This window comes from Thermothelomyces thermophilus, chromosome 2 (assembly GCF_000226095.1).
Source record: "Thermothelomyces thermophilus ATCC 42464 chromosome 2, complete sequence".
Lineage (NCBI taxonomy): Eukaryota > Fungi > Ascomycota > Sordariomycetes > Sordariales > Chaetomiaceae > Thermothelomyces > Thermothelomyces thermophilus.
Genome location: NC_016473.1, coordinates 1,139,154 through 1,164,226, shown reverse-complemented (window position 1 = coordinate 1,164,226; position 25,073 = coordinate 1,139,154). Strand labels below are relative to the sequence as shown.

Here is a 25,073-nt window from a genome sequence, read left to right as displayed (position 1 = left end):
TTATCTATACGGTCAATGTATGCACTTACATCCTCCAAGGTCATCCCAGTTTACTTCGTGGCGCAGCATCTTTACCCCGGCTTGTGAATGGTCGGTCTTATACGGAGTATATACATAGTACTTGCTCGAAGAGGCTCGCAAGCTGAAAACGGAATCATCGGACTGGGGATATCCCAACGCAAGCTTTAATACACCCGCCATTTTAGCAGGCCTATAATTACTCTGTATACGAAACACTGTACTTGCATTCTCTTCAGCACAGCCCACCAAGACCGTTTCATCCTCGAGTCTTGCCCATGCCAAAGCTGCAATGCTGTTCTCCGCTCTCCTAACCGAACCATCCCATTGTACATACGGATTACCTCTCTCTAGCCAACCACAAACCCCTTTCCCCCCTCTCCACTCGCACCTAGCTACTGTGTACAAGTACGGAGTAGGTTCAGACAACCTGCACATAACTCGCCGGCACACTCTTCGTAACACCTCCCTTCTCCACCTCCGCCCACCCGTCACCGGGATCTTCCTTAATTAGCACAAACCGCTCGCCCTCGACCATGCTGTGCTCGGCATCGCTCTGCGCCGTGTAGTCGTACAGGGCCTCAACATATTTGAGCTTCTTCGCACCCCGCCGCGGCGCTACCGCGGGACCCTTCTTCTTCCCTCCCGTTTGCCCCGCTGCCGTGCCTATTGACGAGCCGCTGTTGGAGTAAGCCGATTGCCCCGTGTGCTGCGGCGCGATGGCTGCCGGTGCCGGCGCTGAGGTGGTGCTGGTGAGTTCGATGTAGGTCGCCGGGACCAATCCTTCCTTGTAGCCTGCTCGAACCTTGACCCAGCCGGAGCCCGCTGCAAAAGTGTGAGTGTTAAGGGTGGCTTGTATTTCTTTAGCTCGGGGGGGGCCGCGAGAGGTGACTTACTGTCGGGTTCTAACACAACGAGATCCCTCCCTTCTGGCACGGTTAGCTCTCCTGGACCCGCGGCCTCAAAGCTGTACAGCATCTTGGCCTTCTGCTCCGCCCCCTGCGACGAGCCGTTCGGGGTGCTACCCGGCAGCTCGCTGATGTAGGCAGCAGGAGGCGGCGCGACGATACGGTTCCTCCTTGTAGTCGTTGACCCAGATGTGCTGGTCGGCCGCGTCGCGGTCGGGACTTCGGGGGGCGTCTCCTCGGCTGGTGACAAGGGACCTGTCATTGACCGCTGCGAACTCGCTGCGTATCCTGACCGTCCCGACGTTACTGTGTCGGAACGGCTAAGCGAGGGTAGTTCGGCCACGTGCTCGGGTGGTCCGGTCGGTTTGAGCAATGCGTTCGCCGCCTCTTGGCGCTCCTGCTTCAGCTTCTTGCGCTCCTCCTTTGACTGCTCCCCTGGGCATTCCGCCGGGACCTTCATCTCGCACTTGCTGTGGCATGTGTAACCGCAATCGCGGCAGTCGAATCCCTTCGCCGACAGACCCCAGATTCTCTCGCCGCAGAGGTCGCAGTTCGTCGGGATTTTGAACGTCTGAGACTTGAAGTTGTGGTTCTTCGCACCAAGAGTCACGTCGCCCACCGTGGCTGTGATGGTTGACGTTTCCACCTCCACCGCGATACGCTTGCGTTCGACTTGATGGAGGTCCTCCTGCATCGAGAATATCTGCGACACCAAGGCCACTTCGTCCTTATCCTCCGTCCCTTCCCGAACCCGCTGCCTCATCCGCTTCAGCGCCTCTACCTCCCTCCTCTTCTTGTCTGCCTCTCGCCGGAGTTCTCCAAGCTGGCCCTTCGACTTGTTGAGCAGGTTGCGCAGATACACCTTGGCTGCCTCGTCCACAACCATGGAGCCGTCGTCGTGCCACACAGGACTCGGCTCAAACACCTTGTCTGGCGGCTCCTGGAAGCTTCCCATGTTGTGTCGGATATACATCATCGAGTCTAAGTGCGGTTGGTTTCGCGTAATCTCCTGGCTTAGGCGGTCAATCTGGCCCGAGCTCTGCTGAAGCATGCCCGCCTCGAGTTGGGCGGCTAGCGTCCAAAGCCCGTTCAGCTTGAACGTCCGGAATTCTGAAAGATCTTGTAGGCTGTCCATAAGCTCGGGCAGGTACTCGTGGTAATACTTCTCCTTCTGCTTGTTTGTGACGTTGATCGCGATCAGGTAAGTATTCTTGACGTTGTTCATATCGAGAACCTGCTGCTGGAAACTGCTCTGCGCTTTGGCCTTGTCGAACGAGGACTCGGTCTTCTTGCGCTTGCTCTCCACCTCTTGGCAAGCAGCGTCATACTTGCCCTTTGTCTTTCGAAGCTCGGCATAGGAAGCGTCTCGCTCCTTTTCGAGTTTCTCGGCGTACTCGGCATGCCGCTTGCGCAGTTCCTCGAACCGTACCGCCAGGTGTTTCAGGGGTTCTGCTACTTTGTTTATCAAGTCGTTTCCGTAGCGTTCGTGTTCGTCGGCCCGGGCCTCCAGCGTGGTAAGGTGTGTCGTCCATGTCGTGAGGGACGCGCTGTTCATGCAACGTAAGCCCTTGTGCCGCGCAAAATGACTGCCACATGCTCTCAGCGCCGTACCTCTCGAGGGACCCGGGGGTCATGGTCGGAGTGTCGCCAACACTCAGGCTCGCCGACTTGCGCGTCTTCTTCTCGAAGTACTTCTTTGCCAGGGCATTGAGCTTGGCGCTGTATTCCTTTTCGATCGTACTTCGTTCGCGGTAGAACGACTGGATGTCATCGAGCCAGGCTATTCCGTTGGCAACCCAGGCATTTGCTGGTTTGAAGCCATCCTGCCGCATCCGTGTCAGCGCACCTCCAGGAACGGTACCGTTCCAAGAGCGAGCCGAACCTTGAGCTCCGACCCCAGTGTCGGGGCGACGTCCACCTCAGCCATGATTTCCTTGCGCTTCCCGAACTCTCCTTCTCCCAAGGCTAGTCATGAAGTAGCAAAGTCATGAAGTAGCAAAGTCGATGTTAGGTTGCGAAGCGGCTGCCTCTGGAGGGTGCGCTGATGGATGCGGTCTGTTGGAAGGGTTACGGACAAGGTAACGAGCGCACCGCCCTGTGGCCCCTCCAATTGACGAGGTGGCTGAGTTGTAAACGGAACCCACCCCGGATGCTGCAATGGCGCCAAGGCCTGTATCGCGGGGTCATGAAACCAGGGACTTGGAATCCAAAATGAGGAGAATGTTTTCAGCATCTGTCTCCGCTGTGTCACTCGGTGCATGCTGCCGGTATGCTTTGATACACGCTCTTGAGTTCTACTTAATACATATATTCTGTATGTATGAGTTGAAACAGTTGCGGGATGATGCATACCCAAGATTTGGGTGTTTGAGTGTCGAAGGAAAATACTACTCACTACCTGACCTCGCGCTGTATTCCCAGAACCCAGGTAATTTCGTACCACCGACGGTAACTTACGGAATGCAGAAGCCTGTTTCGTCAGGCATTGACAAAGGAAGCCCGCCAAGCTTGGTCGAGGCGAAGAGGTGCAACCGGCCCCACCATCGCTGAACTGCATTCGGCGGTTCAAGCTTCAGGCTCTATTTCTGTTCACCTTTGACCGAGTCAAGCACAAAGAAAGTGCGGCGAGGAAGCTCGACGCCCATATCATTGGAGGGCTTTTCTGCAGACGCCGTACTAGGAGCTTTTGCAAGATCGTTTACGTAAGTTGATTTCAGTACTCATTTTCTCGAAGGTCAATAGCCCCACCCAGAGCGGCAGCGCCTGTACGGACGTACATACCACCCGAAAGGTACTGGTCGGCAAGTCGCTTCGCACAACTCACCAATTTGTTGTTGCTTCTTGCGTAGTTCTCTCGCCTCTGGGTGCGCGTAGACGACTTCATTCTTGTCGTTGCAGGAGCTTATACTGATCGTGACCACCTTTTCCAGACCCCACCCCCCTTCTTTCAAGACCCCCACGATCGCTACCATGGCGGACCTAGCGAGCCGCATCTCCAAACCTAGCGACGCGCCTGCCGACGACGGAGCCGCTCCGGCTACTGCCACCGCCGAGGGAAATGGCGCTGAGAAGCACGTCGATGAAGGGACCAACAACGGTCTTGTTGAGACGTCGTATGACGTCGAGGTGAAGTTGAGCGATCTTCAAGCCGACAAAGACAGTCCCCTTTACTCGGTCTCGTCCTTCGAGGAGCTCGGCCTTCCTAAGCCGATTAACGACGGCCTCTTGGCCATGAACTTCAAGAAACCATCCAAGATCCAGGAGAGGGCTTTGCCGCTCATGCTCAGCAATCCACCCAGCAACATGATCGCCCAGTCGCAGTCGGGCACGGGCAAGACGGCCGCCTTTGTCCTCACTGTTCTAACACGCATCGACCTTACCAAGCCCACGCAGCCTCAAGCGCTGCTTCTCGCTCCTAGCCGAGAGCTTGCGCGCCAGATCCAGGGCGTAATCCAGACCATCGGCAAGTTCTGCGAAAACCTGATCGTCGAGGCCGCCATTCCGGGCTCCATCTCGCGCGAGACCGGTGTTAAGGGCAGCGTTGTGGTGGGAACCCCGGGAACTGTCATGGACTTGATCAGGCGTCGCCAGTTCGACGTGTCCCAGTTGAAGATTCTGGTTATCGACGAGGCCGACAACATGCTGGACCAGCAGGGTATGGGCGACCAATGCGTCCGCGTCAAGGGGTACGTCTCGAGCAGGATGAACCAGTCGAGTATTCACGCATGCTGACCCAAGGCAGGCTGATTCCACGAACCGTCCAGATCCTCCTGTTCTCTGCCACGTTCCCGGACAAGGTTATGAACTTTGCCCGGAAATACGCGCCAAACGCCAACGAGATTAAGCTTCGCCACCAGGAGCTTACGGTCAAGGGTATTTCCCAAATGTACATGGACTGCCCGGATGAGAGCAAGAAGTACGATATTCTTTGCAAGCTCTACGGCTTGATGACGATCGGCTCTTCGGTCATCTTCGTCAAGGTGCGTCTCGTCCTCACCCCTCTTCTCGCAGCCTGCAATTCTCTGACATAACGCTTCAGACACGTGAGAGCGCCACGGAGATCCAGCGGCGCATGGAGGCGGACGGGCACAAGGTCTCGGCGCTGCACGGTGCGTACGAGGGGCAGAACCGTGACGCCCTCCTCGACGACTTCCGGTCGGGCCGCTCCAAGGTGCTCATCACCACCAACGTTCTCGCGCGCGGCATCGACGTGTCCAGCGTGTCCATGGTGATCAACTACGACATTCCGATGAAGGGCTTCGGTGACAAGGAACAACCCGACATGGAGACGTATCTCCACCGTATCGGCCGGACGGGCCGTTTCGGGCGCGTCGGCGTCAGCATCAGCTTCGTCTACGACCGTAAGAGTTTCGAGGCGTTGTCACAAATCGCAAACTACTACGGCATCGATCTGGTCCAGCTGAGCCCGGATGACTGGGACGAGACAGAGAGAAGGGTGCAAGAGGTCATCAAGTCGAGTCGGGCGCGCCCTGATTATGCCCCCAATCCGCTCGGGAATTAGGCGGACTTGAAGGAAGAGAAAGGTTAAATGGGAATGGGAACGTGCTCCGTGTGGTGGTACTCAAGATTGCAGATTGGACGAACCTCCCCATCCGGGCAGCAGCGGATCTTGGGGGACAACTCATGCAATCGTGTTTGGCGAGATGGCACGGCCATATGCTATAGCATGTGACGGGAGATTGCATTAGGGGGACAAGTTCCCGAGGGTTGTGGTTCATATTGCAGCACAGGATCATGAGATAGATACCAAAAATGGTAAGGGGGTTGTGTGCGCCTGCTTGTGCACGAGACGTACGTTATAGTCAAAAGCGACCAAAGTTGACTAGTCTCTCGATTGAATTTTTCTACCTGACAATTGTTTATTTGGCCTCGAACTCGGCTTCTCAGCACCCCGGTGTGTCAGAAGGATGAGGTGCATGTTTGTTTCGGTTGACACAGTGATAGCCCCTGGGCGCTTGCCTAGGTGCCCGTGCAGACAGGTCAAATGTTCACTGCCTCGCTCAGCTCCTGGCACCCACTGCAGCTGAATCAGCCCTACCGCAACGTCGAGGCACAGTGTCGATCGGTCTTTTTTTTTTCAACTAAACCTTGAACGTGGTATGCAGCGTTCCATTTTCAGTCGCTTCCCCTCGAAAGACGTCTCCAATTAATTAATTCAATCTGTTTCCAAGCGATCTAGAACTGATTATTGCATCTAGATGACCGAAGGTCGAAACTTCCCAACGCCTCGACCTGGGAGTGCATCCATGCGTTACACCCATGCGATTGGCGGCAGTGCTAAGCATTTTCACGTGACCACACTACTAGGCCTGCCTTTCCTTGGAGCCCAATGACCAATCTGGATCCTGCACTGCCTTCTAAGTTCTCGATTTAGGCGCCGGCTCAAGCGCGCGCACCGCCAGCGGCTCCCGTGCTCATCGCCTCCGGAGTCCCACAGCTGGTTACATTACTATTCGTTTCCGTGTAACTGCGCGCAGCTGGCTGCAAGAGGCCCATTTTAGAGCCGCCGATGGTGTCCTGGTGCAGCGAACCGCCGCCACACGCTCTTAATATGAGCCTCTCTGACCAATGGCGCGGTCGATCGCCCAATGATGTGCCGCACAAGTTCGGACGAGATCGCTGCCGATGCCGATTCCATCATTTCCAGGCCCGTCCTGTCGCGTTCAAGTAATCCGCACATGGGACGGTTCCACGCGAGTGGCGTGGACCTTGTGTGGCTTTTTGTCTCTTCCTGGGGACAGTACTGACGCAGCAGGGACGCGGTTCGGTTCCCCAGATATGCGGACTGGTGGCAGGGGGGGCGCAGACATGCCCGTGAATGTGTGGTTGCGATGGGCAAAAGCTGTGTGCCATGAAGCGCAGGGCCGATATGTCGCCCGAGCCAGTGGTGACCGAGGAGGGCGGCAAGAGGGAAAAACCAGCACATGGCCGCCGTGGAAGGCCATCTCCATCCTTTCCACGCTTCGTCACGCATCTTGCCCCCTTTCTTTTCCTTTTGTCCTTTGTGGTTGCATCTTGTTCCTCTCAATTCCAGTGTTCCATCGGGATTGTTTTGTTCCTTGTCTCGCATCCCATCCGTGTAGTTTGTTCCCTGCGGTTTGGTGTTGTCGAGGCCAACACTAACCTAATCGCATCTTCTCTTTGGTTTTTTTCCCCATTGCGACGGCCCTCTCGCTTTCAATACTACTAGAAACTACGATATCAGGGATGCTGGTCATCTCTCGTTAATATTTTCATAATCTAGGGCTGAGGATAATAGGCCGGCCGCTTCGTCGAGTCCGCAACTCGTCTCAGCCGCCGACGCCATCCCTGCGGCCGGACTTCACCATCGCGCCTCCTGCCTCGGCTTGTTCGCGACATTTACTCATACGACATCTTCTCCCGGCCCATTGAGGATCTCTGTTCTAGGCGGAGCAACATCACTTGACGGGTCTCGAGGGCGCAGATGGACTAATTCTCTTTCTGAGGTTCGACAAGCAACCACTGCGCTCCGGAGCGGCCACGCGCCGATGGACCCAAATGGCTGACCTTCTCAAATCAGATGTTGCTCCGGAGGATGGCATACCGGCTATCCTTACTATGCCTCGCTACTTTGACGACACTACCCATCGTAGCTGCCGCGCAGACGGCCGATATCCCGGCCGAGATACTCAACTTTGTGCCGCCGTGTGCGCGGAAATGCTTCCAGTCCTTCATATCAGCCAACTTCGACAGCGATATCTGCGGAAACTCACCTTCCTTGCAGTGCCTGTGCCGGCAGCAGGGGACGTTCGGGTACACCCTCGGAGAAGGGGCGGTATCGTGCCTCGTGGCAGAAAGCAGTCGTGGGGCTTGCCAGGGACAGGACGGCGGGAGTGAGTTCATCTCCTGAAGAATTCTTCTCCTTTCGGGCCTCTGCTGACCACAGACAGGTGATGCAAAAGAGACGGCATACTATATGTGTATTGGAGTGTCAAACGCTGTATCAATGACGCATTCGACCATCTTGGCCACCCTCGTCCTGCCTCCATCGGGAACAGGACCTCTAATCGTGCCAACAGCAAATCCCACGACCACGGGCACGGACGTGGCGACGGGAACAACAACCAGCATGCCGACGCCGACCGTCAGGCTCCCGACAGGTGACGAACCGAGCTCCACGACAACCACATCATCATCATCACCATCATCATCATCATCAGCGCCATCGTCAACAACAGCAACAGGCTTGGCATCCCCCACACAAACAGCCGAGACAGGTTCTGGAGTCAGAGATGGGCATTCGCAACTTAGCAGTTCCCAGATTGCCGGCATTGTTCTCGGAAGCACCGCTGTCATCGTGTTCGGCATTCTGCTCGTGTTGCTGGCTAGATGCATACGGCGGAGGCGATTTAGCGACTTGGAATCTGGCTTCTTCAATATCAGGGAATCGGTGAGCTTTGGAAAGAAGAGCCGCCCGGGGAGCAGCCACGGAGTCCCTCACATCACTGGTCCGCTCTTTCAGGTCCAGCCGCAGCGGAATCCGGCAGACCCGCGGTGGCAGCCCGGCATGCCGCGAGCGGGAGTTGGCCTCGCCATCTCTCCGCTAGCCGCCCGGGGCGGTGGGCTTGCACGATCGTCGCCCGCTCAGGCTCCTGCCCTGTCTGTATCTCGACCTCCAACCCCTCCCCGGAAGCCTAGTCCGGTATCTGTTCCCAAGCTAGTGCCGCCTCCGCGAAGCGTCCCGAAGGCTGGATTAAGCCCTGCACCCGGGACCATGGCACCGACGGCGCGACGAAGCCCACCGAAACCGACATTGACCCTCGCCATACCCAAGGGCCAAGAACGGATGGTCCGCGCGCCAGTTAGTTCGCGGGATAGCGTGGTCACCGAGTTTGCCGAAGACGGCGAGGGCGACACAGCTCCCGGACCTGCCATATGGCGGCCTCCTACGTCGGATCCTCTATCAGCTACAACGGTCTACTATGCCGATAAGGGAGGCAACTGGATCCTCCGCAACTCCTCGACGAAGCAGCCCGGTCAGGGTCAGGGAAGCTCCAGCAGAGCGCCGGGGCCTACAAAACGGGTGATTCAGGAGGTCCCCGCAGCGCCTGTGGAGGTCGAGTTGCCAAGTCCAGAGCACAAGACGAGGGCTGAAAGGGCCAGGGACGCATATGGCGGGTTTTCGCCCGATGCTGTTGTCTCCCCGCTCAGACTCCCACGAAAACCAGGTAGGCAGAGATTGGGGTCCCCCATCTCGTTCAAAGACCAGCGCCGCGAGCCACAGATATCGAGTCCCAGCGTGTCTGCGAGACTGTCTCAGACTGCTGAGACTATCATGAGCGAATCGCCGCAAGCCAGCAGTCAGCCCATCGATACCTATTTCGCGACGGTGCGTGAGAGCAGGGACTTGACCGGTGGCAAGACCAAGCGGCGCTCTGCCCAGAAGTTTGGCCGCCGGGTGTCGCAGGAATCGGCGACCTCGATCGAGTCCACAGCAGAGGATGAGGACATGATCGAAGACGAACGTCAGGCGGACCTCTCGCCGGTGGCAGAGTCACCCCGGACGCCGGTTTCTCCGGGAAAGCCTCCCGTCAAGTACCCCGCTATCCGCAAGCACAACGATAAGCAGCAGCAGCAGCAGCAGCAGCAGCCTCCGCCCGACAGGGTAGCCGGATCCGAGCTACTCCCTCCGGCACACCGGTACAACGTCTGGCACCCGCCAGGACGTTCCAGCCCCACGGGCATGGGCTCCATGGTCAAGCTCGGACCTTTCACCCCGGATGCTTCCCAATCGAGAAGCAACAGGCCCGAGAGGCTGCGGAACGCGCCGAGCCCCGGCCCCGCCGCGAGCGGTAACCCGGACAGGCAAATGACAGGGTCGCCCGAGGCCCGTCGGGGGCTGCTCTCCGCGGCAGAATTAGAGGCCCGCTACTGGCAGCGTCAACGACAAGTCGCGAACCCGGCGTCGTACTGGAACGAGGCGCCGCAGGCAAGAGCCCAGCCGTCGCGCTCGCGGCAGCCTCAGCAGCGACAACACCAACCGCCGTCGCTGCCGACGCCGCCGTATGAACTGCCCGGCGAGAACAGCACATCATCACCGTCATCGTCGTCGTTAGGACGGTATGGGACGCCTAGGCAGCAGCCCCAACCCTCGCACCAACAACGGCGCCCGGGCCTCCTCCCGACCCCGGCAGCCACGCCACAGTCCCTGGAGGGCGGCGTCAAGACCGAGGGCGCTTTCTCGAGCTCAAGCCAGGACCAGAGCCAGAGCCAGAGCCAGGGCCAGGGCCAAGCGTCACTCCTCCTCGCGAAGCGGCGCGGGGCTGAAAAGGCGGCGGCCCTCGTCCTCCCCAACGCCAACGGCAAGGGGTTGGCGGGCGGCGATGGTGCGCCGGGCGGCCGGAGAGGGAAGAGCGGGTGGAAGAGAGAGGAGACGACGGAGGAGCACGGCCCGGTGCCGCCGATCACGCCCGGTTGGGTGCCGGAACTGACCCCGACGAGAAAAGGGGAGGACCTGTACCTGAACGTGAGGTGAAGCGGACGGGGCGGTCTATTTCTGTGGGCGACGGAGCGGGCGGGGCGATGACATGATGGAAGTGATGTCGCCGGAAAAAAGTTCTCTCTCTTTTTTTCAACTTTTTTCCTCCTTAACTTTTCTTTTTTTTCCTTTTTTTACCGTACTTTTCCTGCTTGCTGAATCACAGACGGCGTGGTTCAGATGAGCCTCTTCCCGGGTTCTCGCTGTTTGAGATTCGGGAAACAATGTCAGACTCAGGATTGGGTTGACAATTGCACGGTACGGAGTTCTGGTTCTCGAGAAGTTACGGGTGAATTGGGAAAGGGCCGAGAAAGCTTCCATAGAAGTCGAGTGGATTTATTGCGGCGTTGATAATGTCTGGGGATGTTGGTTGTGGGATCTATACCCGGCGGTGTCTTGGCCGCGGACGAGCTAGATTAGCACGCTGTGATTGTAGAACAGAGCATGCAATGTCGAGCCTGGTACATATCCTGTATAGACAAGACATACTTAACAATTGTTGTATGGGTTTCACTTCTGTGGCAGGGGATCATGTCTTGTAAAGCCAGGGTTAGGGGTAACTGGGTACTTACATTGCACGCACAGAGTACGGAGTAACTAATCCATAATAATAATCCGTACAGGTTACAGACTGCGCCATCCAAACACCTTATCTTATCAACCTGGGTCTTGACATCACCCCTCCTCGCGGGGCGCGGGGTTCATAAGTTAAACGGTTGCACAGCAGCACGGAGCAAATAGCTCAAAGAGTCCAAGTTGCTCTTGAATCGCGTCATGGATCATATCAACCTCCCCATCCCGCAAGGAAACAACATCACCGACGCTATCCGTGCAGGCATCCAACGGCTCACGTATGCCGAAGGGCGCACGTTTTCTGCGGCATGTGAGTGCGCATCATAAGTGGCATGTCGGAGTGGATGTGTATTTCTAAGCACCAAGGGCAGCAACGGCCCCACGCCCGCTCTCAAGCGGAACCTTCCTTCTACCTGACCGTTGAGGTGGCCCCGCACGGGAAAAGGGCGAAAGATGGAATTTTCTTGCGCCCTTGCCGTATTATGCCCTGTCTGAGAAATACTTAGGACGAACTACACTACTTCGTACAGCAGGACAAGTTCTCCCTGGCAGAAAAAAATTGGCGGCGCTTCCCGAGGACCGAGAACCCCCGGTTCCACAGGCAAAGCTTGATCGAGGCAGGGTTGTTGGTTGAAGAAAATCTTCCCACGCCGTCGGGTCGGGAGTTTTCTCTCTCTTATTAACCCCCGCGATCGGATCTCATTCTCCGCCAAAGGAAGGTGCCTTGGGTCGGCTGCGGAAATTTCCCTGGCCGCTCTCAAAATACCTGGCGTACATACAGTGCCTTGCCCCGTTACCCTGCGGTGCGGTTGGAAAGGAAAGCCCGAGCATTACTAAGTGCCCCGCGTATCCTTCTCTTTCCCTTTCGAATATATGACTCTATCGGCAACCCAAACTACAACCGACAGAGCCGTCAACGAACAGCAGACGCCCACGAGCAACGTCAACCCACTTATAACGCCTTGAGCGTCCAGTTTAGAAGAATAGTTTCTTCTCTCTGCCGACGTCTGTACACACACGCACGCACACACGTATACACCACGCATATACACACACCACACACACATACACATATATCCACACCACGCACATCTCACTTTCACCGGCCATGGGACCTGCAGCTTAAAACCCCCCACGCCGTAAACCGTCGGTCCAGTCTGAGCAGAGAGCGATTGCGTGCTTTGGATTACTCCTGCGCATTGGCGGCCTTGTTGACGCCACCATCACTTTTCATTCGTGCCTGCGCGCCAAGGAACCCTGCGGCTGCGAGGCTACCAACGTGGGGTGCACTCACCGGGTTGATCCCGCGTGGGAACAAGAGTGAAAGACCTCAGAGCCAGAGTGATAGGAAGAGGGGAAAGGAGAACAACACGAGGTCGCTCGACATCTTGCCGATTTGCCACCTTTTGCCTACTTTCACCATCATCCAGTCTGCCAAATCCCGGCGCTGCTCGCGATAGCATCCTCTCGGTACTGCAGGCAGACATCCCCTTCTCAACTTACTGACTCTTACTTCACTTACCATAATTGGCTGTCTTCTGCTGGTTGTCGATCGATCATTGGTTCTCGAGCTCGGCACCCGGAAACGCTTGGTTATCACCCACTTCCACCCCAGTTCTGATCCCGCCTCGGGAAAGGGGCATCGGTAGCATCATACATCTCGCACGGTCCTCTCAGACTCAGCTGCCTTCGTCCCCCCCAAAACTGCCGGCGAGGCCTTGTGGATACAAGCCCTCTCGAGGTTTACGTACGCTGGGTGAAGGGATCTATCTGGCACAATGGGTCTACTGTGCGTGTCCCTCCCCTAGCCCTCCCCCCTTCCCCTCTCCTCTCTGTACCACGTCGGCCACTCGTTTACCGCGATATGACACCATCCCCCCTGGTATGACGCCATACTAACTCCCCGCGTGAAGAGCAAAAGGGACGGCCCTCGATTGGCCGAATGCCAAGAAGCAGGCTAATCTGGTCAGATCTTGGGGTATCAAGGTGAGAAGGATTCCGAATCCGACCTTACATCGATCTCGGAAAATCCCCCAAGAACTCGCTCCATCCCGTGACTAACCAATCAACCCGCGAGGTAGCAACTACTTGAGATATGGAACAAAGCCAAGGGTAAGGAGGCGGATGCTATGCTATGGGGTGACGAGGTGTGTTTCTTCTCTACCCATCCGGTTCGAATCGCCTTCTCACCATCGCTTGCCCATAGGTCGAGTACTTGGTCGTGTCGTACTCGGAGCAGGATCCCAAAGTCCTGCTGTCGCTGAAACAAGCAGACATTCTCGAGGCCTTAGAGCATGATAAGGGCCTCTCCGAGAAAGCCAATGGCCAAAATGGCTCCAGCCCACAGTAAGACTTCCAGCTTCCTTCTGGCATGGCTCAACACTGACAGTATGTTTCAGGACCAGCCAGCCGCCTCCAGTGTTCCACCCCGAATTTGGCAGGTTCATGCTCGAGGCTACCCCTGGCAAGCCTTGGGGGATAGAGTTCAAGGAGCTCCTGGAGGTTGAGCCAAACATGAAGTTGAGGTACCGCCTCATCCTTCGTAATTAGACGACTGGTCAAGCTAACCCTGTACGACAGGAGGAGGATCGCTAAAGAACACATGCTTCCCAATGAGTATCCGATCACGTTGACCACCTTCCCGAGGCTGGGAAGTCCGGGCGTGTTTACTGATCCCTCCTATCCGGTTTCCGGCCCCAAGCTGAGGTCCCAATTCGTACCAGACGAGATCGCCAACCCTCACATCCGTTTCCCCACGCTCGCAGCAAACATTCGCTCGCGCCGTGGCCGGAAGGTCCAAGTAAACGTTCCCGTTTTCAGGGATGAGAAGACACCTTGGCCGTGGCGGGATCCGACGGTCAACTACGACCTACACCAGTGGCCAGAGGATGACGACGTGCGGAATGGCGCTGCACCGGACAACTTTATCCATATGGATGCTATGGCCTTCGGCATGGGCAGTTGCTGCCTGCAGATTACGTTTCAGGCGAAGAACTTGACCGAGGGGAGGCAGATGTACGACCAGCTCAGCCCGCTCGGTCCCATCCTGCTTGCCCTGACAGCGGCTACGCCCATCTACAAAGGCTTCTTGGCAGACACGGATGTGAGATGGAACCAGATCAGCAACGCGGTGGATGACCGGACTCCCGAGGAGTTGGGCGAAAAGGTGAGCGAGTTTCCTGACTGAGGGAGGGAGGGCGCTTCAACCATCGCATAGATAACTGATTCGCGATTTGCAGCCTCTCGTCAACGACCGCTGGCGGATACCCAAGTCCCGCTACGCGTCCAACTCGACCTACATCTCGGAGGACGCTCGGCTGCGGCCCGAGTATCTCGACCCGGACCTCGTCATCGACGAAGACATCAAGCAGCAGCTCCTCGATGGCGGCATGGACGACAGGCTCGCCACCCACTTTGCCCATCTCTTCATTCGCGACCCCATCGTCATCTTCTCGGAGGACCTGAAGGAGCTGGACCTGAGCAAGACGGACCACTTCGAGAACATTCAAAGCACCAACTGGCAGCACATGCGCTTCAAACCGCCGCCGGCTGACAACAGCATTGGTTGGCGCGTCGAGTTCCGGTCCATGGAGGTCCAGATCACCGACTTCGAAAACGCCGCGTTTGCGGTCTTCATCGTCCTCATCACCCGCGTGATCCTCAGCTACAACCTCAACTTCTACATCCCGATCACCAAGGTGGACGAGAACATGCAGACAGCCCACGCCCGTGACGCCGTTCTCACTCGCAGGTTCTACTTCCGCCGCAACCTGTTCCCGACCACCCGCGCTGCCCGCAGCTCGGCCTCGGGGGCTTCGACCCCGTCCACCGCGGCCAGCCGCCCGCCGACGCCGACCGGCCCCGTCGAGAACGAGTACCGCCTCATGAGCATCAACGAGATCATCAACGGCACAGCCTACGCCAAGGCCACCGCGGCCGTGGCCGCCACGGCCGCTAATCGCGGTGATGACCCTAGCTCGCAAACCGACGCCGTTGACAAGGACGAAGAGGACGAGTTTCCCGGCCTTATCCCGCTTGTCGAGAGCTACCTTGACTCGGTCAACGTCGACGTCGACACGCGCTGCCGCCTGGCCACCTATCTCGATCTGATCCGGAAACGCGCCAGCGGAGAGCTCTGGACGGCCGCGAGGTGGATCCGGCAGTTTGTGGCCAGACACCCAGAGTATCAGAAAGATAGCGTCGTCGGAGACAAGATCACAAAGGATCTCGTCGCGGCCGTGATTCGGGTGGGCGAGTTGGAGGCGCGGGGCGAGGCATTTAGGGATGTTCCCGAGGTTGAGGGGTTCTTGCGGGAGTTGAGGTAGGAGTGTTGTCGGTCGTCCGTGATGTGAGGAGAGAAAAAATATGGAGAGAGCTATCGGAGAAAGGGGGGCTTCAGAAGAGGTCACAGTCTATATACGCGTCGAGGAGTTCTCAAGGGGAAGCGGGCGATGCATACACCAGAGCGAAATGGCGCGGCTGACTTTGGATTTGACTTGCGCTGCATTATATCTGGTTTGAATATCACACCATGGCAGTACCCTGTCCCTTTTTCTCTTACTTCCTCTTGCAGCATCTTGTGTGCTGTTTTCTGTCTCCTATGGCAAGCTGGTGTGTGGGCTTCGCTTCTTCTTCTCCGTCTTCTTCTTTTTTTTTTCTAAAATAAGTTCTCGTTTGTGTACATATGTACAATATCCATCTAGATGTTGACCAACGATGGCTGACAATATGAGGGAAAGGCTCATGGTTGTTTTCAAGAGTTCTCAGGTATGCACTGTTCTAGCAGCAATGTGAAGACCAGAGTGGTCAAGCTATAGACAATAATTACTCCATCGGTATGTTTACCTTTACTACTTGAACGAGGGCAAGAAAACAACCCCCCCCCCTCCATACATGAAAACTCTTTAAATCTTTCTCTCACTTGTACAATACTCGAGTAAGTATCGAAGGCAAATACAAGGATACCCTGCCCAACTAAACCCCCAAGCCCGCCCGTATGCAATGCCAACCTTGCAAGCACACCACCTTCTTTACTACCATCCCCCTTCCCCCTTTCCCCCTTAACCCTTTTGCTCCCGCCCCTCCATCTTTGTTTGACCCAATCTGTGTTGCTAGCCGTCCCATGCGAGATCGATCTTGTTGCTTTTCCGCGGGAGACAGGGCTAACCCGGCAAGATACAGCACTTCCTCCCCCGGCCAGCGGTCGGGATGCGGTGTGGGCCGACAAGTTTGACAGTTGCGGATGTAGACGCAGGTGCGGATGGAGGGTGATGTGTGTACTATGTATATGTACTCCGTATAGTAAGTACATACATACATATAACACCTGGGTGTGAGAGCCCGAGCCCTCTTCCCCTGTCTTGCGCTCCCTCCTAGAGCGTCCCGGCTTGCTTAAAGTAAGGTGGAGGGGAAGTGGTCCGCGATGATGGGCCGGGTTGTGTGGCCCCCCCTCTGACTTCTCGGAATGGTGGGAGGGCAATGACTCGTGCGCGCTCTCGCCGGAGCTGCCAGCTCTCTTCTTGAGGGGGTATATTCGTCACTCGTTGGTCCCTCTCTCTCCCGTCTCTCCCTCCCGTCTCGAAACGGACTCCAGCATTTAGGAACATGCAGACGCCGTGAGCTTTCCGTGCTCCGTGCCATGTTACACAGGGCCGCCGGCTCGCAAAATGTTTGCCGCACACACTCTCTCCAAAAAGCGAGCGGACTGGCCAACCGGCCAACCGATCAGCCCGATCGACCAACCGACCAACAGATCAAACCAGATCGAAAGCCGCAGCCCGGTTATGAAAAGTGGCTGTTTTGCCGACTGCTTCTTCTTGCTAAGTGTCTCGTTGCCTGATGCCTGCCTTGTCTGTGGACACTGTTCGGTAAAGTGAGGGTGGCATGGATGTGTCGTATTTCTTTACTAGTAGTATGGATGTATGTACTTGCATGTGAAACATGCAGTTCAGGGCGGTCTCGCGGAGACGAAAACAGCATCCCGAACCGGGCTGGCCATGCAGGAGGCGGTGCCCAGCTCGTTCCCACAAGGCATCTATGGGAGGAAGAAGAATAGCAGGCCAACCGAGCGGTGTATCGTTCGCGCTGGCATTGGTAGCATCATTGCCTGTCAAGCTGCAGTCATCCGGGGCTCGGGAAGGGTCGTTGGTCAGACAAAGGGAGGGAAGAAGGGAGAAAAACAAAGGATGAAAAATAATGGATGAAGATGATCATGAGCCCATCCGGGAGATGATGGCAACCCGGCAGCATATGGCCCGCTCGCACGCGAACTAGCATATGAAAGTATCCCTATGCGGGCGTAAGAAATGACTTGTCGCCGGGCTTCGGGGTCTAGAATCTATCCGCCCGCCCGTGAAACAGGTGCGCCAACAGAAAGACGTCTTCTAGAATATGTCGCTTATTACATCCGTACACGAGAGTTGAATTACGCCAGCGCTTACACGGATTACACAACTTGGTACTGTCTGCCTGAAAACACCTTTCCGCGGGGCGGGGTGAGGGGAATTCGAGTTGCGCCTGCAACTATTGAATGGGATGTGGGTGTGCGACAATTATCGATCCACGGCGTTCCGTCCGAGCGGTACCATTGGTGGGTTAGTTCTAGCTGTTGTCGGGATGCTGGGGTAAGTAGAGTGGTTATTAATGAGAGAGCAATCCTGCGTCGTGCGTTTCCTGATGGCTGGCGTCCACTACTCACTACGGATTAGTGTATGTACTGTACGGATGTTCAACAGCAACAATACATTAGCTGAAAGACTCGCCGCTTGCTTTTGAAATCCTGGCCCGCAGCCTGGCTAATCTTGCATGGGGATGTATTCCCGATTTGGTGGCCGCCCGGTCGCCGCAGTGCGTCAGGACGCGGAGCAGAAATCCCGCACCGCGCGCGTTCTCTAAGCGAGCCTCTGGAGACATGCATTGCATTGGCGAGGTCGGGGTGCGGTTGCCTTGCAAGAGCCCCGAAGCACTGGCATGCGCGGCAAGGGTGGTTATTCAAGCCTCCCCCAACCCCTCAGGCATCCGAGCCCACACACATCCTGAATACCTCATTGGCTCGATCAGAATCGAATCATCCCATCTTGCCGGGTGACTGGTTTTGGGTGAGGGGCGCGCTTGCCGCCGGACCCGTACTCTAAGTTGTCGGTCGAACTTCATGGCGTGTGACGTCACGTCAGTGGGAGGCTTGGCTTCGGATGGAAACCCGTGCTCGCTTATCTTGTTGCAAGTTTGCAAGATCCGTGCTACCCCTGCTGGGCCCCATGCTGCTTGCTTCTCTCCTCGGAAGTGGGCGAACATCATCGTTTCAATCTTGAATCTCAATTGGCGCGGCCGACTGGTAAGCGGAGAATGATGGTTACTTGCCCGGTCCAGTGACAAACACTATAGAGATGAGTTCAGCCCCGCCGCTGCTGGAAACGAGGCAATAACTATGAGGGGCTCTGAGATCTCGATCGATCGGCTGCTGCGGGCCTGCCATCCTTGGAATCAGGTGTTGGCCGTTCAATCATTCCGCGGTCTCCAGTGCAGGAGCACGCAGTAAATGCGGATGGATGACTTGCACTACCTCCCCTGTACCGTACTACGTACAGAGTATCATCACGCGTGATCATGGTTCAGTTGGTTAAACTGCTCAGGTCCGGAAGGCGCTGATCCGACCAGTGTTAACAGTTCAGTCATGCACTGTGCCGACTGCTATGAGGTTGTTTGAGCTTTCCAAGCCCGACGCCGAGTTCTGTCTGGTGTATAGTAGTGTAGTTCTATTTCCGGAACTAGTACTCATCATTATTAAGAGGCCTTAGCCCCTCCGCAGGGCTGCCACGAGAACGATACCTCCTGCTTACGACACAGTGCATTCCTTCCCTTTTCTGCACCTGTACGTATGAAGTTACGTCCACCCGTACAAGTGCTAGTAGTACAGCGCGTATGCGCATACAAATTACAGGCAAGCGCGAAGCACGATCAGCCTCGCGGTGATTGCCATTGGAACTCGTTGGATGCGTAAGATCTCGGTCCCCAGCTTTTCGATCCGGCCATACCACGCGAGGTTGCCTTCGAGGGAATCGAGATCCCGCGCTCAGCAGCAGCCTCGTGTTGTTACCGTTATATGGCTCCGCATCCGTGCATGTTTGTACTCTCTAACGGGGCTTTTTGGTCCGTCGAAGGGCAGAAAACACGGTCTGGCGGTGCCCAGGTCGTTACGAGGGGATCCGATTCATGATGCTTTTTCTTCCTCTCCACACCCTCTTCCTTTCCCAGCTCTCTCCCCCACTCGCGGCCCTGGAAACGAGCCGGAATGGCTCCCCGGCCGGCATCGCAGCAAAGCAGAAAGGGGTAATTGCTCCGCAGGCGCCCGTCAGCGGCTTGTTCGGTATCAACAAACGTCCTGGCCAACACTACGCTTTCGCTGCCGAAGCCGTCGACATCGAAATACCGGCCGCCTTTGTGGACTGTGTGCACAAGCTTCTATACTTGCCCATCTAACCTACCGTCTTCGCATCGCAATCTAATATATCTCGCTTTCTTTCTCCCCACCCCTCTCTTCTCTCTTGTTTCCAGCGGTGCCAGAGCTCGGGGAACCGGCGGCCGTTCCACGGCTGCAGAAAGCCACGGGTCCTTGCCACGCCAGGCATACGACAGCTCGAGCAACTCTCCCGTCTTCTCGCGAGTGGAGGGGAAGTATTCAAGTAAGGGCCGAGTTATTCACACAGCAGGAAATGGATGTGCAAAGCGGGCTTCTCGGCAGCAATACCAACACACCTTCGCCAGAGGCAGAAGAACCCAGGGGGATATTTGGAAACGCCAAATCGCAACTAGAGAGCAATTGTAACCGAAGCAGTCCGCAATGCGTAGGTATCCGTACAAAAGAAAGGACATGTGTCTGAGGCTGCGTGAGCGATGGTCGAATGCTGATCCAAGGTCAAATAAACGACAGAGATATCTCACCTCGCATGTCATATGTGCCAATGTGATCTTCGAGGGAGCAAGGGCCTGACCTCCGCGAGGTCCATACGGATTACACTGTACGGAGTACTCGCTTCGGACACGGAAAGGTAAGCATTTATGTTATGTTGTGCTGCGCCATGTCTTGTCTCAGTTTCCAGTGGGCGTCCGGCATCCGGCGTCCGGTGTTATGTCATTATGTATGTTTCTCGTCTCTGCATCTTGGCAGACCATTTGGTAGAGCGTCAGGACCTGCGTAGCCTAAGAGGCGACCAATCTTGTGTTACATCGCTTCCACTTTCCCCTCTTGTTTCTTAGCTTCTATGCTATTTTCAGACTGCACACAGAGCACGAGACACACACGCATTCCTGATTCGTTGTTCTTTTTTTTTTTTTTTTTTTTTTTTTTTTTTTTTTTTGCTTCTTTCTTTCTTTCTTGCCGGGGACATCTCCGATGACTACTCAGGCTCGGCGTAGAGAGAGAGAGAGAGAGAGAGAGAGAGAGTAGGAGAGTTTTGGGGTCCGGATTCTTCTTCCGCGCGTTGCACGACGGGGACGTGTATGCACTTGTGAACATGGGGAACGAGACATGGAACGGTGCCCGGCATCCTTGACCCGCCCGCTCATTGGGCCGGGACCGAAACATGCCAACCTTACCTATGTAATGTATGTCTTCACCTTATGTATGTACGTGCGAAGTACATATCGGCATGCACTTTTAATTATATACCGGACCGTCCCCGTGCCGAGGCCACAACCACCGTACTAGTACAAAGGGCGCCGTGACGGTCGGAGGGACGGGAAGGCTGACGGGGGAAGGTGGACACCCAACGGGCCGCAAGCGAAAAGGCACTGGGATGCCCATCGGCCTGCACCCCCCGACAGGCCGGGGGGTTTCGGCGTTGGTCATTTCGTCCTTGATTTTGCACGGGCATGGGCTGTCTGCTTGGCCAGTCCGCGAATCTCCCACATTCCTCGACACAGCGGGGCGTTAAAAAAGCATTGCTGTTTGTTTGTTTGTAAAACGTGCTATGTATTTGCTTTCGAGATGAACTGGTAGTCCAACCCTGCTCAACTCCTTCTCTTCCTTCCATGTACATGTTCCTCGGTACATGAGCATGTATGTACCGATTCTTCCAGTAGTACCCTTTTCCTTTCCTCCCAATCCTCCCTATCCTTCTGGACCCCTGTTCCACCCCAATCGTCTATCCATGGGGTCCACGGAGAAACAAAAAAAAAGAAGCATATCCCTCCCTTTCCCCGAGGGCATACGATCGCCGGGAAACAGAGGAAATAATGAGAAAGAGCCAAGAAACACCCTTTGAAGAAGGACAATGATGAATGGCAGACTCCATGTGTGTTCCCAGAACCTTAGCTGGCCAGCTCCAAATGAAAAAGCAAGAAAGACGGGGTATGGGGTATATGCACAAAAGCTGAAATCAGTATACGACTGTAGCTCCCTCGCCCCGCTGCTGAGCCATACAACGACCCGATGCAAAACGGTCCAGTCTGTCTAGACCTGGGTATTCCGAACCATTGATGAAAAAGGTAAAAGGAAACAAAAAGAACACATAGATGAGGGAAATAAAAGATAAGGGGAGAGATAAGCAATGGGGCTCGGCAGCCCAAAACGCCGCTCGGCGACAAAACAACATCGGCTTGTTCTTGGGGCGATTTCGGTCGCTCGGCGCGGGAGGCGGTTTGAGCAGGAAATGTGTGAAACGACCAGGCGCGCCTCTCAGGTCATCCCCAGTTGTCTGTCGGGTTTACTTTCGCTCATCGGCGGGTTTTGGCCGGAGGGATCTTTGGTCGAGCTGGCGCTTGCGCTCCAGCTTCGCGTAGTGAAGGCCGCATGCGTTACAGAGCGTCCTCGCGCCGTCGGGACCGCGTCGCCATTCTGGGGTGTCCACCCTGTTGCAACTGTGGCACCGGCCGGGAGGAGCGGCGCGCTGTTTTGGACGGATAGTTAGCATCATGTGTATTCCCCCCCCCCCTTTTTTTTTCCCTCTGTATGATTGTCGAGGAAGGACAAGTTTGAAAGAGAAAAGAAACTCACCCCTCGGCGCTTCTTGACTTCGTGCATCGTGTAAGGCGGCTTCATCCCGTCGCCGTACATCGGAACGTCCTCGGTCTCTGGGCTGCGGCCGTTGCTGTCACGCGCGCGCTCGTTCTGGATCCGATTCTGCTGGACCATGTCCCGCACGTCTTCGAGCTTCTTGAGCGCGAAAACGAGGCTGCTAAGAAGCTCGCTCACTTCGTTCTCGGTCGGCATCCTAGACGGTAACGGTTGCGAGCCTTGTTGTTCCTGCGCCGCCGCGGCATACGCTTCAGCGAAGTTGTAGCCTGTGCGGCAGGAGCGCATGATCTACGTAGAGCAGTTCAGGTCAGTCCCATTACCTTCTTCAATCACACCTGCGCAGTTGGCATGCGAAACCTACCGCCTGCAGAGCATCCTGGTAGCCGTTGACTTGGAAGTGCTTGTCGAAGTTTGCCTTGTAATCCGACGGGCGATGATGCGCATACTCGGCTTCCTCCGCATATGCGGGAGGTCGCTGTGCGTCGTACGGCGATGACAGCGGCGGCCCTGATGGCCGAGGAGAGACCGGGTACGCCGACAAGGGCAGCTGGCCAGATGGGAGTCTTCCGGTTTCCGGATACAAACCCGGGAGCGGCGGTTGTTGTTGTTGCTGCTGTTGCTGCTGCTGCTGCTGCTGCTGCTGCTGCTGCTGTTGTTGTTGTTGTTGTTGTTGCTGCTGCGGTTGCTGCGTCGGTGGCGGCGGCTGCGGCGGACGGTGGCCGTCTCGGAGGGATTGGGCCTCAGCATGCCTCTGTTCGGCCTCAAGCTGCTCGAACTTTACGGGAGGCGACGGTTGCTGACTAGTGAAGGTGTTCAAGGGTGGAGGCATTGGCCGGCTCGAGAGCCCGTGTCGCGCGGGATCAGAAAAGGCAGGGAGGGGCTCGGTGCGCGGATATGTTGATACCGTTGGGTGCAAGGCCCTTGGCGATGAGCTCTTGTCTGGGATGATGATGTCTGAAAGTGGCCGGGGCGGCGGTGCGGACGTGAAGGATGGTAGACCTGGAGTTGGGTGGCCAGGTGCTGAAGATGGCTGAGGGACATATCCGAGCGACTTCCTGTCCGATAACACCTCCGAGATGGACGGCAATGACTGGCGGTGGGCATGGCCTGGCTCGGAGCCGGCTGACGTTCGTCGGGGCTCGACCGGCGAAATCATGCCCGTCATGCCTGTGATGGGGGCCGAATATGGGTAGCCGGAGCTGAACGAGTTGTGGTGTTGATGTTGTTGGTAAGGAGTGTTAGGACTGATCAATGACGCCGTGGCCATGGTCGGTCCTTCTCTGTAAGTCGTCTCGATGCGTTCTCGGGGCCGCGCGTCGAAATGGTTAAGAGTACTGGCAGTTGGAACTCCACTACGGCAGCACGGGTTAGGCAGCAGTTCGAGAAAGGAAAGCCTTCGGGAAGCGACGGTGGACTACTTGTCCCGGGAGAAAGAAACAAGAAGCACGAACCTTTGCCTATGTCCGGACTCGCCCGCTTCCATAGCGGGTTTCCTGTGTTCCGTCGACGATAGCTCCTACGACCTGACCAGAGCCGAACCGCGGGACCATGCGAGCAGCGCGCAGGAGGCGGGCAACGAATGTTTGATGTTGAGAAGACTGGTGCGAAATGTTCGACTTTCCCCTCCCAAGCTTTTGCTGATTTTTTGTGTGCCCGGGCTGTTTCTTCTCTCTCCTTTTTTCTCTTCTTTTACTTCCCTCCTCGTCCTCCTGTGTGCGTTCACATCCAAAAAAAAAAAAAAAAAAAAAGTCGTCCACAACGGGGTAGCAGTCACAAAGACAGACCGGTGCCACACTCGGTGACACAATATAGGTTAAGGCAGACTAAGAGGGGATCCGGACGGTCGGTGGCGGACGCTGCGGTTATGAGTGTTTCCTGTTTCTGTCAGGAGCTGATGATCTGGCTGGCCGTGCTAGGGGGAGGGGGAACTCTGCAGCCGCTCCTCGGGGTCCACACTTGGCGCGGTGAGCACTGTGTGGACTTGGTGAGGGGCGATCGAGATCAACTGGACCCGCCCGGGTTCCCGTGGAAATGGTTGTGGGAACGTGCCGTCCCCCTCCCCATTTTCACCATTAACTTGTCTCACGGAGCGTGACCAGGTCCCTCAACCGGGGACCACCCCGGCAGCGCCCCCGTTGGGAAAGGAAGCCAAACACGCCAAGCTTTCATAAACGTGCCAGCCTGTTCCGTTTCGCTGGTCCTGACTCTGTGTACTAATACATACAAGTCTCGTTCAGATGTGTACGTACCGCAGTACGTGAGGTACATTCGGTACATGCACTGGCAATCAAAAGGGAAGCGCAGTGGCGCTCCCCATCGTTTTCGATGGTAGCCATGAAAATTAGCTAGCAACAAGGCTGACCCGATTGACTCAGTCCTGATTCACCTCATTGATGCTGCATCCTAGCCCACGAAATCGGAGAAACCCGTTTTCCACGCACGAGTGCGCGGTGTATTCTATTCGATGGGACTCCCTGATAACGTTGGACCAGGCGGTTAATGAGTAGTGTACGGATTACTGTGTAGGCATGACCTGTCAAAACCAGGAACGGCGAATGGGTAGAAAGCGGAGACGATCGTGGCTGCAGGCCGTCGTCGACCAGGTGCCGTTGTATGCCATTGGGTCAATGCAACAGGACCATGGGCCGGCCAGTCTCGCGTGGCCCGTGGTCGGGGGTGCTTCGTTACAAGCCAAGAGAAATCCGCCGATTGATTAATCTTGTGCCTAGTGTGACGAAAGCGAACTGATGGGAAGGCACCTACATGTGTCAAGTATGGAGATTCGCTACGCGCTGCATACGCTATCTGGGAAATCAGGGACCTGCTGTCGTGTTGGAATAACTAGGTTAGGTACTGTTTTAGTGTGTCCCTACAATACTATCACACACTTGGCTGAAAGTTTGCCGGGCTGGCTAAGGATAGCGAACTACGGAACTGTGCAGTTATCTGCTTGCAATGGAAAGTTTAGCCGCGTTCCGCTGCATCAGCTAGGCGAGGCATGACTTGGGGAGTTGAGCATCTGGAAGGGAGTATGCGGCAA

General features: G+C 56.2%; 5 protein-coding genes across 5 annotated transcripts; 3 read left to right on the top strand and 2 right to left on the bottom strand.

Annotated features, from left to right (window-relative positions):
- Positions 1–149: 149 nt before the first annotated feature.
- On the bottom strand, positions 150–3,063 carry MYCTH_2300461 (uncharacterized protein). Its single transcript, XM_003661226.1, has 4 exons — positions 2,809–3,063; positions 2,538–2,749; positions 915–2,473; positions 150–843 (listed from the first exon to the last, which is right to left on the bottom strand). The coding sequence occupies exons 1-4, from the start codon at positions 2,851–2,853 to the stop codon at positions 440–442; spliced, it is 2,220 nt and encodes a 739-aa protein (XP_003661274.1). The 5' UTR covers positions 2,854–3,063; the 3' UTR covers positions 150–439.
- A 399-nt stretch (positions 3,064–3,462) lies between these two features.
- MYCTH_2300457 (uncharacterized protein) lies at positions 3,463–5,826 on the top strand. The gene is made up of 3 exons (XM_003661225.1): positions 3,463–4,612; positions 4,669–4,906; positions 4,966–5,826. Exons 1-3 carry the CDS (start codon positions 3,897–3,899, stop codon positions 5,446–5,448), a joined length of 1,437 nt encoding a protein of 478 aa, XP_003661273.1. The 5' UTR covers positions 3,463–3,896; the 3' UTR covers positions 5,449–5,826.
- Positions 5,827–6,798: 972 nt separating this feature from the next.
- On the top strand, positions 6,799–10,953 carry MYCTH_2133103 (uncharacterized protein; the record flags this gene model as incomplete). Its single annotated transcript, XM_003661224.1, has 3 exons — positions 6,799–6,880; positions 7,562–7,801; positions 7,859–10,953. The coding sequence occupies 3 exons, from the start codon at positions 6,799–6,801 to the stop codon at positions 10,441–10,443; spliced, it is 2,907 nt and encodes a 968-aa protein (XP_003661272.1). The 3' UTR covers positions 10,444–10,953.
- A 267-nt stretch (positions 10,954–11,220) lies between these two features.
- On the top strand, positions 11,221–15,344 carry MYCTH_2124996 (uncharacterized protein; the record flags this gene model as incomplete). The annotated part of the gene is made up of 7 exons (XM_003661223.1): positions 11,221–11,329; positions 12,941–13,005; positions 13,101–13,166; positions 13,226–13,365; positions 13,419–13,544; positions 13,600–14,185; positions 14,259–15,344. 7 exons carry the CDS (start codon positions 11,221–11,223, stop codon positions 15,342–15,344), a joined length of 2,178 nt encoding a protein of 725 aa, XP_003661271.1.
- A 6,519-nt stretch (positions 15,345–21,863) lies between these two features.
- MYCTH_2300447 (uncharacterized protein) lies at positions 21,864–23,705 on the bottom strand. Its single transcript, XM_003661222.1, has 3 exons — positions 23,485–23,705; positions 22,395–23,385; positions 21,864–22,321 (listed from the first exon to the last, which is right to left on the bottom strand). Exons 2-3 carry the CDS (start codon positions 23,298–23,300, stop codon positions 21,929–21,931), a joined length of 1,299 nt encoding a protein of 432 aa, XP_003661270.1. The 5' UTR covers positions 23,301–23,385; positions 23,485–23,705; the 3' UTR covers positions 21,864–21,928.
- Positions 23,706–25,073: the final 1,368 nt, after the last annotated feature.

Excerpts from the sequence above, each read along its gene's own strand:
- MYCTH_2300461 (XM_003661226.1), bottom strand. The coding sequence starts at position 2,853 with ATGGCTGAGGTGGACGTCGCCCCGACACTGGGGTCGGAGCTCAAG. Across the intron at positions 2,750-2,808 it reads CACTGGGGTCGGAGCTCAAG|GATGGCTTCAAACCAGCAAA; the intron begins GTTCGGCTCGCT and ends CGGATGCGGCAG. Across the intron at positions 844-914 it reads CGTTGTGTTAGAACCCGACA|CGGGCTCCGGCTGGGTCAAG; the intron begins GTAAGTCACCTC and ends ACACTTTTGCAG.
- MYCTH_2300457 (XM_003661225.1), top strand. The coding sequence starts at position 3,897 with ATGGCGGACCTAGCGAGCCGCATCTCCAAACCTAGCGACGCGCCTGCC. Across the intron at positions 4,613-4,668 it reads CAATGCGTCCGCGTCAAGGG|GCTGATTCCACGAACCGTCC; the intron begins GTACGTCTCGAG and ends GACCCAAGGCAG. Across the intron at positions 4,907-4,965 it reads CTTCGGTCATCTTCGTCAAG|ACACGTGAGAGCGCCACGGA; the intron begins GTGCGTCTCGTC and ends ATAACGCTTCAG.
- MYCTH_2300447 (XM_003661222.1), bottom strand. The coding sequence starts at position 23,300 with ATGGCCACGGCGTCATTGATCAGTCCTAACACTCCTTACCAACAACAT. Across the intron at positions 22,322-22,394 it reads ACCAGGATGCTCTGCAGGCG|ATCATGCGCTCCTGCCGCAC; the intron begins GTAGGTTTCGCA and ends TGCTCTACGTAG.